The sequence below is a fragment of the Nomascus leucogenys genome, chromosome 11 (assembly GCF_006542625.1).
Source record: "Nomascus leucogenys isolate Asia chromosome 11, Asia_NLE_v1, whole genome shotgun sequence".
Taxonomy (NCBI): domain Eukaryota; kingdom Metazoa; phylum Chordata; class Mammalia; order Primates; family Hylobatidae; genus Nomascus; species Nomascus leucogenys.
Window position 1 is genome coordinate 72,634,338 of NC_044391.1, and position 16,323 is coordinate 72,650,660.

The following is a 16,323-nucleotide window of genomic DNA, read 5'->3' on the forward strand; positions in this document are numbered from 1 at the left end:
ACTCTGCCTCACCACCATGATCCAGAGGACAAAAGCTCGCCTTCTGTCAATGCTGTGCTTGTTCCACATTTGTCTTCCTGCAACTTTCCCTGGGGTCTATGTTTCTTCTTCTCCTCACCTTATGTACATTATCAGCCCCAAGTACCATACATGGGGCCCAGGACATGCTCAGTAGCATTTATTGAATTTATTTTTTAGACCTCATTAAAAAGCTACTCGGGCAGTGAACTGGAAGGGGAAGCACCTCTGTAAGATTTGGCATGGAAAGGTAGGGATGAATACAGTCATGGAATCTGTATGTGTCAGTCTTACAAATGCTTAGATTCAGATGTGGGAGAGAGTATGTGCAGGTAGAGGTAGGGGTGTGGCTGACAGGGGAGCTCTCTGCTGTGAAATCAGCAGTTTAGTGTATTTCTTTAGGGACACTGGAGAATTCACGTATTTTTGATGAGTCTCAGTTTCCTCATTTTGTAAAATGGGCATGCTATTTCCTGATGATGTGAAAATGACATGAAATAATGTTTGAGTGATAAACCATTCAAATATTTATAGTCCCCAGCATGTAAATGGGTACTTAATAAACACTAGCTGCTATTATTACCGACTGATGTATATAGTTAGTTAAAAACTCTGCAGAATTGGAAGGAATATGTTCAGAGACTCATAGTGGGCCCCTTGGGGCTACTGTGGGGACACACAGATACCCATCATGCAGTCTACCAATCACAAGGCACAGCCAGGATCTGTCAGGCTTTTGACATTTGCTGGTTTTCATAAAGTCTTTACTGTCTGTAGGGAGGCAGTTGGATGGCATTGACCCACTCAGGTTGGGGTAGCTGCAGGACCATGTTGTAAAGGAAACCATGTTCATTTAAATGCTTAGGTTTTGTTGTTGTTTAAGGAAAAAAGTCAGTTTCTAAAACCAAGACTGCAGAAAGTCAAATAAGGCAAAAGTCAAGCAAGCAAGGAAAACATGCATGGATGGCTTGCTGTTGAGATCCAGGTGTGCTGAATTTATGTTGATGCTGATCATAGCCCAGCCAGAAGTGTATTGTGCTTCAGAAGCTAACACATTTCCTACTGGACACCCAAAGGAAGCGTTGCTAGTCTTTTACAACTAGTATTTTCTTATTTTTTGAAATAATGTGTTAGTAAAAGTTTGGTTTCTAGTAACATAGTTGGGAAAACAAAATTGTGCATCCAGATATTTAGACTTGCTGTCACTGAGAAGGGCCTGTCACACATTGTTTAGATTGGAGTTGGCCTTTTGATTTGTTTTTGAGTATTATGTGACTTTTTTTTAAACTTTTTTGTGTGCTTTTTAAACAACGAGCCCTGTTTTAGTGTTATGTCATCTTATTTAGTTTTTCCCTGGCCTGTGAGATGCATGTTTTTCTTTTTCTTTCTTTCTCTTTTTAAAAAATGTTTTACTTTTTAGACAGGGCAACCAATGCTAGAGAGGATGAGAAATTGATGAGGCTGATACCCAACTCATTGGTGGAAGAAAGGAATTGGAATCCTAAATAGTTCCAATTAACAGTACAATCCAAATGGTACTCTTAACTAGTACATTCTATTTCTTGTACTGTTTATTTAAAAAACGATTTTATTTCAGTGAACAATATAGCTGAAGTAATAAGTTTCAGATGTAATTTTGGAAATGAGAGGAAGACACCTTTGCAATTGCCATGAACAATTTTCACAAACAATTTCCAAATATGAATATTGGTACATTTATGTGGTGGAATAATCTATTTATTTTTAAAAGCTTGCTTGACAGTTGTAACATAGTAAACAATATTTTAATTAGAAAATTCAAAACCTCAAGTTGAGCACGCTGGCCTTGGTAGCGTACCACAGACTTTAGGCCAGTTCAGACCTGATTTTCAATCTTCATTTTGCTGCCAAGTATTTGAGTGGCTTCAGATCTCCCTTAGTGTCAGTCTGTTTGTCTGTAGAATGGCCTTACTAATAGAATCCACTTCATGTGGCAGTACCTGATAAGCACTTAGTAAATGCCAGTTGTTATGTTCTTGACTGGACAACTTTTGGTTGTCAAGTGAGTAGAACAAAGCACCGTCTTCTAGAAATTTGTAATTCCTTCTTATCTGTATGTTACTTTGATCTTCATAAAAGGCAAGCAGTAAAGTTTTTTGCACAGTGATGAATTTTGGAAATGAAGCATAATATTTTAATTATAGCTTGAATATCCCTTATGTGAAATATTTGAGAGCAGAAGTGTTTAGGAGTTTAGACTTTTTTCAGATTTTGGAATATTTGCATTATATACTTACCAGCTGAGCACCCCAGTTTGAAAATCTGAAATGTGAACTACTCCAGTGAGCACTTCCTTTGCGCATCAGGTTGGTCTTCAAAACATTTCGGATTTTGGAGCATTTCAGATTTCGTATTTTCAGATTAGGGATGCTCAGTCTGTATTTTAAATATGACAGACATGTACTTGTTAAGGACTTTTGGAGAGATTTTACTTTGAAATTATGGATCAGCCCCTATATGACTTTCTGTTATGCAATTACGTATTTCTCACAACTCTTGTATTTTTTTCATTTGTATTACTTAAACGTTGACTGAGGATTAGAAGAATCATTTTTTGTTAAAGTGCAAATAAATGACAAACCTAAGTAAAAAATTAGTTGATTTAAATACTCAGAGAGGATTGTATTATCTGTCTTGTTTCCTCCCAGAATTAGATCTCCTCTGTTTTTAACTACCGCTTTACAAAAAGGAAGTTGCTTTTGCTTCCATGGTATATGTTTGGTTTATCTGATGTCACAAGACCTAAAGACTATCAGTATTGATTGTAAGGATGTGAAGTTAGGAAAACTTGTCCCTTTCTCAGTCAGAAATCAGCCACCTCAAATATCTTTTGGAAATGTATATATGCAAAATATTTTTTTAATTTTTTAATTTTAATTTTTCTTATAAGAGGCAGGGTCTTGCTGTGTTGCCCAGGCTGGAGTGCAGTGGCGCGATCACAGCTCATTGCAGCCCTGAACTCCTGGGCTCATGTGATCCCTGGCTGAGTAGCTGGGACTACAGGCACACGCCACACACCCGGCTAATTAAAGATAAGGTCTCACTATATTGCTCAGGCTGATCCTGTACTCCTAGGCTCAAGTGATCCTCCCGAGTTGCTGGGTTTACAGGTGACCATGTCTGGGCCACCTTGCCAGGCTCGGAAATGTTCATATGTATAAAGATTATAAAAAATGAATACCATTTATGCTTATGTAATAGATCTTGTGAATTTATGGTTAACAGTGTTAGGCCTATTACCTTATATTGGTGACTGTGACCAGGTACAGCAAGTTTATGTTCTATTAGCAGTTAAGACCAACTTTTTTACTTCTGTGACTTGCAATTCATCCAGCTCCTCACAGTATGCCTCAGCTTGCAAACTATATGACTTGTTAATATAACTGCACTACATATTATTCCATATTATTTATTGGTGCTGTAACATGAATAATATCTTCCTCCAAATGTGACCATTTTGTTTGACCTTGACTAAGAGTGATTGATTTCATTTATAAACATATCTTTTTAGTCTAAGACTAAAGAGCTGTTAAGAGCTTTATTCAGTATCTTAAGTCCTTTTATTTTTAATTTTAAAAAACGTTTCAATTCTTTTTAGTTAGCTTTTGCTGATAGTAATAAGTCATTGATTTTTTTCCCCCACTCCTTTTTATGGTATTATGTAACCTAGGTAATATATTAAGAAATTTCTTATTTTAAACTGGCAAAAGATCTCACCAAGTACCTCCTAATTTCTAAAGGAAGCCTGCCTTTCAGCTGTAGTCGTCAGTTATTTTACCTTCTTTATTTGTTGAAGGATAGAAGACCTGTGGTTAGCTTCTGCAACTATTAGGTTATTGAATTACCAAATACATTGAATTACTGAATTACGGAATTAGGCCCAATCTATCAGATTTGTGCCTGCTCTTCCCTGAGAAAGAAGAATGTGGCAAATCCCCTGATGTTGAAAACCTTGCTTCACATTTGATATAGCTTTATTATAGATGAAGATAACATCATTAATTATGATTATTTGCTACAGAATTAATACTTTTACTATGTAGCCACTGTAGATATGCCCCAAATTCATGAGACCAGATAAACAACGCTGTTATTTGAAGGACCTTATTGATTTTTGAATTTTATGTCCATTCATTTTCTCTTGTTTGTTATCATTGTAGAAGTTTCTTATTGTAATCGTTATATATATAATACAGGAATACATTCTCGATATTAAGTTCCATTCAGCCCACAATGTGGACCCCTGTCGCACTCTCCTGCCCAGACAGGAGGTATTTTGGCATAAGAGCCCTCTCTGTGGAGGCTGATAGCTTGAGTTGGACTCAGATTTGACCTAGTAGCTTTGAGACATTTGACAGTTATTTAACCTTTAGACTTTAGTTTGCTCAACTGTAAAATGATAGGATTGTCATTAAAACATTAGAACAGGGCCTACTGTATAACAAACATATATACCAGCAGTAACCACTGTTAATTTTGGTCCATATTTGGTTCACTTTCAAGAGTTATGTTGTGGCAAGAGGTCCATTACTTGCCTAGGGAAAAAATATCTTTTGGAAATATAAATACGGAAACTTTCATATACATATATGAACACTTAACTATAAAGGTTGGAGGACATAAATGAAATTGCTCTATGCATAATATTCTACAGGATTTTTTTTCTTCTACTGCTTAATATTGTTCATCATTTTTTCCTTGTTTATTTTATTCTGGTCGTGGTGCTCAACTCTTTTATTAGTTCTAATAAAGTTTTCCAGTTAATTTTCTGGGTTGGTGGGGGGTGGGGGTGGGGCATAATCCTTTTATGCAGACTGTAGTGACACATTGCCATATCCTTTCAGATATTTATCCCTGTCTCTTCTCATTGGTTAATGCTTTCAAAATGATGCTAAGTGATAGTGTTGAGGCCAGCAGCCTGGACTCATTAAATGAGGAGTGGGAATGCTTCTAGTATGTCACACTTAGTCAACTGCGGAATTCAGTCTCAGTTACTTATCATATTAATTAAGTGCATCTCTAAACTTTCTCCCCATCCACCTTGTTTATTCCTTTGGTTTAATGTAACACAGTGTATTGCTTTTACTCTTTGATTTAAAAACAGTTGAACCTACTCTGCACCAGGCACTGCGGAAGGTGCCGAAAATAAAACTGTGAAAATGGCAGTAAGTCTAGCATGTGTTAGAGGCAGAATAAATGGAATTGTGCTCTAGATAATATTATATGAGCATCTGGAGGCAGAATAAAATCTTTGGTAATTCACTCCTGTGGTTTTATTTTCTGTGTATCAATTAGATTAGAAGTCTAGCTTGTCCCTAGAGAGGCGGAAGTCAGGGCTGGAACAGAGGGTGGCAATGGCTAGCCGGAGTGGTGCTGGGCAGCAGGGATCCTGGGCCTTGTGAGCCACTCAGGAGACTTACATGTAACGGTGATCTTCCTTTTGTAAGTAATCTTGATTTACCCGTGATGTGAGCAGCAGCATGGTGTAGCAGAATGTATGGGGGCTTTGGAATTAGGACAGCCTAGTGCCGTTTTCTAGTTCAGTGCCCATGACCATCTTAACTTCTTTGAACCTCGGTTTTCTTATCTTTGAAATGGAAATAGCAATACCTGCTTTCAAGTTTATTAAGATTAGAGATGATATGTGTAAAATTTCCAGTACTTGCTCAATAATTTTTGTTTTTGAGACAGGGTCTTGCTGTCGCCTACAATCATATCTCACTGTAGACTTGAACTTCTAGGCTCAAGCTCTCCTCCCATCTCAGCCTCCTGAGTAGCTGGGACTACAGGTGTACACTACCATGCCTGGCTTTTTTTTTTTTTTTTAATTTATTTTAAATGGGGTGTCACTACATTGCCCAGGCTGATCTTGAATTCCTGGCCTCAAGCCATTGTTCCTGCTTGGCTTCCCAAAGTGTTGAGATTACAGGCATGAGCCACTGCACCTGGCCAATACATATTTTTTAATTACTGCTACTACCTGTAGTTGGAAATTTAAAACTGTTAATATTATTATTGCCATGATTACGTGTTTTGATTTATGCCAGGGCTGGGCCTATAGTTTGTTATTTTTTCTTTGACCTTAACTTTATATGCCAGGGCTCAATTATTCCCTCCCCTCAAGCCTACCTCTTGTTCTCATCTATCTCATTCACCTGTATCTCATTTAAAGCTAGGGAGGCACGCTTACATTGTTCAACTTCTTACTATTCATTAGAAAGTGCCACGAGAATAGCTTGAACCTGGGAGGTGGAGGTTGCAGTGAGCTGAGATTGTGCCACTACGCTCCAGCCTGGGCGATAGAATGAGACTTTGTCTCAAAAAAAAAAAAAAAAAGAAAGTGCCAATATGAAAAGCTGCCTGTTTCTGCCCGGTGAAGACCTGAACCCTCCTGTGTAGTGTTTGGAATGAAGTACTTCCTTTTGGTTATTCTCAGTGGTGCGTCTCCAGGGTGGTACCTGAGCCTTCCTAATGTATATTTAAAGCCAATAGCTGGAGATCTAATAGCCACAAAGCTGTGTTGTGAAATGTGCATGTTACATAGGAGTAAATATTCCAGCACAAGGGAGCAGAATACTCTTGAGGCTGTAAGCATTGAGGAGGGTGGAGTCAGGAGAAGCCAGAGGCGCTGGGAGCTCACACAAAAGGCCATTGTGTATTGTGTACCCTGGAGGGAAGGACAGAGTTACCTACGCAGGTTCTTTTGACACACAGGTTTTGCTTTACCTGTTTGGTTCATTTCCAAGAGTTATGTTGTGGGAAGAGCTCCATTACTTAGCTGAGTGACCTTGGACAAGTTATTTGCCATCTCTATGCCTTGGAGTTTCCTTATTTATAAACTGGGGATAATATAACCAGCTTATAGGTTGTAAAGCTTGAAAGAAAGAATTCCTGAAACACATTTATTGCAATGTCTGACTGTAAATTGGGTAGGCACTCAGTACATGTTAATTATCTTTATTACTACTACCTGTAAATTTGGTAATCTATCATCATTATTGATTTTCAGCGTGATTAAACCCATAACTTAATCCACAAGTTATTTTATATTAAATTTTCATTAGAAGCAACTGAAAAGATTTACATGTAACATTAAGACTTTCAATTTTTTATTTTTATTGTGTCTGCTATGGTCTGCTATCAATCCTATGACATTAGTCCATGACTAGAATAAGCAATAATACTGTAGAAAACCTATTCTAAAAATGAGTTTTTGGCTGGGCGTGGTGGCTCATGCTTGTAATCCCAGCACTTTGGGAGGCTGAGGCGAGCGGACCGCCTGAGGTCAGGAGATCTAGACCAGTCTGGCCAACGTGGTGAAACCCCATCTCTACTAAAAGTACAAAAATTAGCCAGGTGAGGTGGCACCCACCTGTAACCCCAGCTACTCTGGAGGCTGAGGCAGGAGAATCGCTTGAACCCAAGAGGCAGAGGTTGCAGTGAGCCGAGATTGCACCACTGTACTCCAGCCTGGGTGGCAGAGCGAGACCGAAAACAAAGGGCGGGGGGTTAATCATAAGAGAAACATACACTTTATTTGGTCAGGGCTGGTCTAGACCTTTGGCATCTGAAATGTTTTACAGGACGTTGCACCTAATGAGTACCTGATGCAGTGAATTTTGTTTTTCTTATGTCCAAAGAATTGCCTGAAATTTTCACTGCCTCTCACAGCTCCAAATGCAGACTATAACAGTGAAGCTCGGAGGATGGGGTACTGTAATTACCCCTTGAAGGGGAAGGAGCAGTAGGGGTACTGCTCCTGGAAGAAGGAAAGCATGGTGGGAGACACTGTCTGAGGGCTGAGAACGACCCCTCTTGGATAGGACTTGGGATTTACTGCTGGTCATGCACCATTGACCTTCCTTTTCCTGTGTTCCATTGGAAGCCTCTCCCATCTGCCCTTATCTGTATGTCTTTAATCAGACATTGAAATCTGGCCCATTTGCCTGCAGAAAAAATGGAAATAAAAACAAACCAGAAATTTTCATAGTTCCATTGCTGAAGACATTCTGAGAAGTTAGTATAAGTCATTGTAAAACTTCTTGGATAATACCATTTCTTTTAAAGTAGGCACAGAGCCTGTCTATTCCTTTATTCCCACCACTCTAAATATCCTAAGGAAAGGATGGCATCACTTGGCAGGTTTTATGATATTTAAGAAATAGTGGGCATTGCATTCTTGGTATCTAGCTAGTATTGGAAAATATTTATTGGTTAAATATAAGATTTTGAAATGCATAACTTTTTATAGGCATAATTGATAAAAGGACAAGAAAATTTTTGTGCCGAAATTTTATATTTTTTAAAAGCTCAGTCTTTTCAGCAGCATTTTCCTCAAGGTTTTAATTTCTGGGTTTCTTAATTCACTTAATTTCTTTTTTTTTTTTTTTTTTTTTTTTTTTTTGAGATGGAGTCTCGCTCTGTTGCCCAGGCTGGAGTGCAGTGGCGCAATCTCGGCTCACCGCAACCTCCGCCTCCCAGGTTCGTGCCGTTCTCCTGCCTCAGCCTCCCGAGTAGCTGGGACTACAGGCGCCCACCTCCGCGCCTGGCTAATTTTTTGTATTTTTAGTAGAAACGGGGTTTCACCATGTTAGCCAAGATGGTCTCGATCTCCTGACCTCGTGATCCGCCCGCCTTGGCCTCCCAAAGTGTTGGGATTACAGGCGTGAGCCACTGCGCCTGGCCAACTCACTTAATTTCTAAAAATCAGAAATTGGGACTATAACTGCAGCAGGTAGTCCACAGGAATTTCTTCAGGTTGAGATCTCAGATGTCAGTAAGTTGGGACAGATGTATGCTCCCCTCCCAGGAGATACCTAAGGGGTGGAAGGCTAGACTTATTTATTCCTCCACTCTAGAAATGTCTTGTTACTTTATGATTACTTGTCTTTTAGACATTTTTCTCTAGAAGGTGAGCATTTTGAGGATAGGGACAAGATCTTTAAAATTTTTGTTTCCCCGTGCCTACCATATTATGGACACTTAAAAAGAAAGCACATTAATGGGTACCTTTGGAAGTGAATTGACTCCCTCTTGGAACTTGTTTTCTATTTCTAGCACATTCTGCCTCCCAAACCCCAGTGGTGACATCTGGATGTGTTCAAAAGAACTCTTTTCTTTAAATGTTCTTTTCTATGCATCTCTAGGTGAAGATGTGTCAGTTACTTAAATTGGGTGAGTCATATCATTGAGAGACAAGTGTACCTTTCCATATTCATTGGATTTTTATGAATCTATTTTAGGAAATTATCAAGGACCCAACTCTTCTGCACAGACTTGGAATTCCAGAGGACATTTTGTAAATTTAATTTTCTTCAGTGCACAGTATACACATAGATACAGGCAATGTTTGCTTTATTTCACTGCATTGTTTAACATGTAAGCAACTACCCTATTCTTCTTCCAAAGAATCGACCAGTTTCTCTAGTAAATTGTTTTCTTTGCAAGTCATTTTTTATGATTAGTAAAAAAATTCTTTCCTAAATGATTTTAAATTCTTAAGTGATTTTACTTTTAACAGATTAAAAAAAAAAACACTTCTATTTTCTTGGTGGTTAAGTTTGCTGGCAATCTTTTTTTAAAGCCATTTGGAGATTTGTCAAAATCCTAGGCTTATTTCGTATTTGGAATCAGCATCTAAGGATATTATAGATATTTTTAAAATATGTATTTTATCTCTTTGGTATTAAAAATAATATATGTTCGTTTAAAATTTGGAATATATGCAAAAGTGTAAGTAAAATGAAAGTCACATTGGTGGGTATTTTATCTCAAGCATGCTTAGAAATGTAAAAGTGAAATCTATTCTTTTAAAAATAAAAATTGGTAGTTGTAATTTCAGCTCATCATTAGTGCTTTTATATAAATGTAGAAGTCATTGCCATGTCTTTCCTTCCTTTTTTTTTTTAAGACACAGGGTCTGGCTATGTTGCCCAGGCTAGCCTCGAACTCCTGAGCTCAAGTAATCCTCCTGCCTTAGCTTCCCCAGTAGCTGGGACTACAGGTGCATGCCACTGTACTCAGCTCATTGTCTTTTTTTTTTTTTTAAGCTGGAGTCTCACTCTGCTGCCCAGGCTGGAGTGCAGAGGCATCATCTTGGCTCACTGCAGCCTCCGCTTCCTGGGTTCAAGTGATTCTCCTGCCTCAGATTCCTGAGTAGCTGGGACTACAGGCATGCACCACCATACCTGGCTAATTTTTGTATTTTTAGTAGAGGTGGGGTTTCACCATGTTGGTCAGGCTGGTCTTGAATTCCTAACCTCAGGTGATCTGCCTCCTCTGCCTCCCGAAGTGTGGGATTATAGGCGTGAACCACCGTGCCCAGCTTGTCATTTGTAATAACCATTTCTGGCAGTCTTAAAGGAATGATTTTGCTTATTTTATGTAGCATTGTGACCTTGCAATAATAACTCAGTGGAATAAAGACATGAAAATGTAAAAAGAACATTTTAATTTAGCTAAATTATTATTTTTTTTAATGAGGTAAGTTAAAGCTGCTTGAGATGACAAGACACCTAAAGGAGTGAAGATTATATGAATTAGGAGAGAGAAAATGTCTCTGCTTATTTTCTTTGCATCTCCAGGAGCATAATTTAGAGATTAGAGCAAGCTGATTGAAAATGATTGTGAATGCTCTAGATATTATAACAGTGCTTCCGTATTTTACTTTTTAAAATTCGTTCAGACTGCTGTTGGATGTATGCCATAAGATAAACCCAATATTTGCCCTAAATTAGAATGAGTTTCTTTTTTGTCATTCATAGGATTTCTGTAAGTAGGTCTGCTGAATGGCTTTATTCATGATGTTCCCACCTAAAATCCTTGTTTACTAGTGAGAGAAATGCAGACAGTAAGATTATAAATAAGTGAAGAAAACATTTTCAGATATCAGCATTCACTGCTAAGCAAATGAAATAGCATGACGTTTGCAAGGGCGGCCAGGGAGCCTCTGGTCAGCCTGAATCCTCCAGATTTTAGGGCAGAGAAGGGGCTGCTCTGTGAAACTCGAGGGGTAAGGAACGCACTGGAGGGCAGGGACTGCTAACACTGAGGCCCAAGGTGGAGGTGGGCTTAGCATGTCTGAGGGGCTCAAACTGAAGTGTAGGTAGAAAGTGGCTGGGGAGAGAGAAAGACTCACCTTTCTGGCCTGAATGGTGATGCCATTTTCTAAGAGAAAGTATACAGGACAAGAAATGTATTTGAGGGGTGGGATGAGCTTAGTTTGGGATCAGGTGATTGTGGTCAGCAGGTGGAGGTGCCCAGGAAGCGGATGGGTTTTAGTAGCTTAGGGGTGAGTTTGGGGCTGGAGGCATGGGTTTAGCTTGCCTCTCGTGACAGTTGGGATAACTACTTCCAGGTTTCTGTAAGGGTAGAATGAGATCATATATATAAATAGGGCAGAACACAGTGCCTAGCACGTAGTTGTGTAAGTGGATGTTATACCCCAAGGCTGCAGGAAAGCATATGATTTCCACTATGTTTAGATAGGTCTTTTCTGTCCTTTACATTTTGTTTTCTATTTATCAAAAATCTGATATTTTTCCTCCAACGCCCATTTACATTTTTTTTTTCCCAAAACAGAAGCAGTGTTTTTGTTTTGCATGATAAAAGCAGAAAATAAGAACCTCCTGTAGTCTTCTCTCTGGATAAAACCCTAGTTAACAGTGTGACTATATGAAGGTTCAAGACCATGCCTCTCGTAAAACCTTCCCTGGATTGTCCCTGTTGATGTGCAGCGTATAGAGCCTCTTATTCTGCTCTGTGTTTGCTGTTTGGTTCTTATCTCTTGAGTGTAAGCTTCTTGAGCAAGAAAATGTGCCTTCCTATCCCTGACAGTACCGAACACTCATGCAGATTATGAGTGGCCAGATCAGATTTGTCTTTCTCCTGCCTTTTCAGAATCGTGTATGCTGTGTGTACGCTGTGCTTGGTTTATTGATCTTCAGAGTGTCGTGTGTGATGAGTTTGTGTTTGTTTTCTCAGAGATGATGTGGGCACACTAGCTGTTGTTTTGGAAAGGGATGTGGTAATGTGATTTGTTTTGACTTCTCTTTTGTTGTAGTTCATTCAGTAGATCTGAAGAAATCTGTTCTCCCACATAGTTGTTGAGACATTACTGATCACATACAGTTCCTCTATATGTCTCACTAATTTCACATAGATATTAAATCTCACATAAAATCTTTAGTGGGACAAGAAGTTTTTAAATTTTAAAATCAGCTGTTTCTTTTCTTGTAGCACATTTTAGTGTAATCTTGAAGATGCAGGAGAAAAAAATCTGTGTAAATGTCGATATGATGCATATTACTGCTTAGATTAAAAACTGAAAGCAGTATTTTTAGGGTAACTCTTTTTGTTATCTTTAATGTTCTAAACCTATAAGCATGTGGTCCTTCACTGGATTAACTTTTATATTTTTATGTTTATATAGGTTAGAGTGAATCTGGGCAGAAAATCCTCCCAGTTTACTTTCTGTTTTAAATGTTATGTTCAAACATTTCTTTCAATTGAGTTACTTCTCTTGTTTTAAATTAGGAAAACAGAGCTCCCTTTGACGTATCTACCTCAGGTAACTCATTTCTTTGGTTTGAGTAAACATGTGTTTAAATGACAAAATTTAGGGAAAGATGAATAAAAATCTTGGAATAAACTGATTTTCATGGTCTGAATTGTTTGCTAGCATCTACAGCTGATCAGGGATACTTGTTCTGGGATTCTTAGATGGCTTTTCAGGCTGCACAGACATTCCAAAATGTGCTAAGTTCATGTGTGTATGTATGTATGTTCTTCCGTGGAGTGTGCTCATAGCCATATCGTAATCTTAATTGAGTTTATGGATTCTAAAGTATTAACTTCCCACATAGCCTGTAGTGCTAATGCTGCGATTATCTAGTTTTTCTGGCATAATGTTTATACCCATGGGGACATATTAAAAGCTTGTAGTTGATGTCCTGTTGGTCGGCGTGGATCCTCTAAAAGGAAAGGACAGATCGCACAGAAGTACCATCTTCCCTGCTCACCACTCCCTGCACCCCCATCCGTGACTCATGTCATTTGGGTCCCCAACATCCTCTCATCCTCAGTCGCTGGTGCCTATTTCTAGGCCATGGCAACTGTGGCTGACAGTTCTGGTCACCATGCTGAGCCCTACTTAGACCTGACTGCTGTCCTTGGTTGACTGTGTCTGCCCTTCATTGTTGGTTCTTTTTGGTGCTGGGCTGTCATTTTTCATGTTTGTTATTTCCATTGGGACGGGTGTTTTACCAGCGTTCCAGCCTCCCCTTTGGTTTGTTCCTTCTAATTTTGTATTGGAGTGGGTCACTGGATAAGCTGGCTTGTTAGAATTATTTATTGAATGAGGCATTGAGTGAGTGGGGGGCCTGAGGGTGCCAACAGTAGAGTGATGTACTTTGACTTTGTGACAGCTGTTCTTGGCAGTCAGTGGTTGTTTTTTCCCTTACTGTTTGGTTTTGAAATTTGAGTTCTAGAGAGTAGTTGGGGCTAGGTTGTGTCCCTGTGTAAGTGAAGGTATCCACAGGGAAGCTCTAATTCTTTTGGAATTGTCACAGATTCAGCGTAAGTGATTTCTTTCCTTGTATAGGTTTAGTCTTTGTATTTCAATTAAAAATGATTTGGAAGCGCTTTCTAAAGCTACTATAATAAAACACGGAAAAAAGCTTTAAAGTGTTAGATATTCCCTTGCTTGCTTCCTGCCTCTTGCTGGGTGAATGTTTCATTTGATGTGGCTGGTACCCCTCTCTGTTGGTCACTAGGTTGCGCCCAACGATGAAGCTGTGGTGACGCTGTTATGTGAATGGGCTGTGAGCTGCAAACGGTCTGGCAAGCACAGGGCCATGGCTGTGGCAAAACTCCTGGAGAAGAGGCAAGCAGAAATTGAGGCAGAGGTAGGTTCCATTTTCTTTCTGCTTGTTGAACGCCCTAATGTAAAACTACTGTTTTGGGGAAGATCGTTTTCTCTTACCCTCATTATGTTATTCTTTCGCTCTTGAGGAAAAAAGGGAGGATGTAAAAAATTCACATAAGATTCTCATAGTAGAATCTCTCTAAATTGATGCAGCCGTTTATATTCTGAACTAATTTAAAAATGGTATCTTTTAAAATAAAACTTTAGGCTGGGCACAATGGCTCACACCTGTTATAATCCCAGTGCTTTGGGAGGAGAAGGCAGGAAAATCTCTTGAGCCCAGGAGTTTGAGGCTGGAGTGAGCTATGATGATGCAACTGTACTCTAGCCTGGTTGATAGAGTGAGACTCTGTCTCTAAAAAAGTAAATAAATAAAAGATAAAATAATACAATTTTAGCATCTGATTTAGAAAAAGGAAATTTCTTTGCTATATTGAAATATGCATACACACAACATACACACACGTGCAGTATACATGTGCAAATGTGTATAAGATATACCAACTTTTATGAAATTTACAACTACATATTTTAGTGGATTTGGATATACTTTCTTGAGGCAGTTATGATTATAATATTATAAATACCGATTTGTATTGCTTTTGAGATTATATTCTGGCCCCAGAGAGGGCAATTAAAGCCTTGGAAGTAAATTATAAGGGAAAAAGCAAAACTAAGTTTGTCAACATTAGCTTTTGTTGAGGGAAATTTTTTAAGCAGGCCTTCTTTTCTGCCTGTGACTGTTAGCAGGGATGGCTATGGGGAATGTGTGTATATCGTCTGACCAGGTCCTTGTCATCTCTCACCTGGCAACTTTGAGGCATCTTACCTCATCTCTCTGCTTCCTCTACACAGCAACTGCCAATCTTTTCGAAATGTAAATAGATCACATTGTCCCCTTACTGATACTCTCTGTGGCTCCTGACTGTAGCCTTTGCAGCATCTCCTGAGCTACCTCACCTGCCTTTTCCACCTCATCTTGTGCCCTTCTCCCCAGGGTCACAGCTCCATTCACCTTGGTACTTCTACCCCTTCAATACACAAAACACACTGTCACCTAGAGGCCTCTGCTCTTGTTGTTCCTTCTAGGTGGCAGACTCTGTTCCCTAGTCTTTGCATGGCCAGCCTCTTCCTGGCATTCCCATCTCAAGAAGTGTCCCTTCCTTTCCAGCATTCCTAGCTCAACATGTGTCACCTGGGGAAGGTCTTCCACCACCACGTAATCAAAGTTAACAGTGTTCTACCCCTCAAGCACTCTTTCTCACGTCACTGTTTTTACTTTGTTACAGTGCACATTCATCTAGTTAATCTGCTTATTATTTAACCTACCTTCCCCCTCTAGAAGGTGAGCTGGACAGCAGAAAGCTCACTCATCTTGTTCAGTGTTGTATCCTTGGCACAGAATAGTGCTCATTGCATAGTAGATGCTCAGAAGGTGTTTGTTGCATGACTGGATGAGCCTTAGCTGGCTCTCTGTGTTGCTGATAATACACCTCCTTCTTGTGAAGCTAGTAAAAATGAAATAGGAAGAACATTTTATAGACATTTTTCTCTTCCTGTTAGGAAAGTTGTATTCACCAAAAATGAAAGATCATATTGTTGAAACTGGGGCTTGAAGATATTAATGTTAAGGTGTAAGCTAAATGACCCATTGTACAGTGTGCAAATTAGGAAAAGCTTTCATTGCTTTTCTTCCATACATTATGAATAGTTGGACTATTCTATGGTGAATTGCAGTCCATAAATTTCAGCAACTAAAATGAAATTTCCCAAATATTTCATTGCTCCTTCTGTATTGCATATGTGTTTTTTTACACTGCTTTTCTCCTGCCTGTATTCCAGACATACAAACATACACATTTCACTTTCAGAAGAGGTTCACATATAGATTACCTTGTAATTTTAATAGCCTAAATGTATCCATATCTAAAAATGTATTCTTTCAGAGATATTTAAAATAATTGATTTTTTTGTTAAACATCACTGTCTTTAAAATTTGACCTTCACAAAGAGAGAATAGATTGGAAAAATAATGATATTCTTAACATAATTAATATCTTGATATTAAAGAGTAATGAAAATGGGAATGATCAAAGGAATATAACAAAGAATAGAAAACAAGGTTCTGGTCTTGTGTAAATTCTGTCTTTAAGAAAATAGAAGTTAAATAACTTCCCTAGAGGTACTTCATGAACTGTGGACATTCCCAGAGGTTCTGAGAGATCTTATTGGTGGAATGTGATGAGTAAGTGAAAGAATATTGTTAGGGGAATTATGTTAGCATTCTTATTTGACACCATGTTTCTCCAAAAACACTAATAAATAAACCCTTCTGACAAAAA

The 16,323-nt window shown here is 38.7% G+C and overlaps 1 protein-coding gene across 6 annotated transcripts in view; it reads left to right on the plus strand.

Moving 5' to 3' along the window:
• Positions 1-16,323, plus strand: part of MED12L (mediator complex subunit 12L) — a 334,555-nt gene that overhangs the window by 84,933 nt on the left and 233,299 nt on the right. For all 6 annotated transcript variants that reach the window (XM_030822722.1, XM_030822724.1, XM_030822727.1 and 3 more), the window contains exon 12: positions 13,830-13,961. In XM_030822722.1, the coding sequence (XP_030678582.1) occupies positions 13,830-13,961 (132 nt within the window). The remainder of the gene's footprint in view (positions 1-13,829; positions 13,962-16,323) is intronic.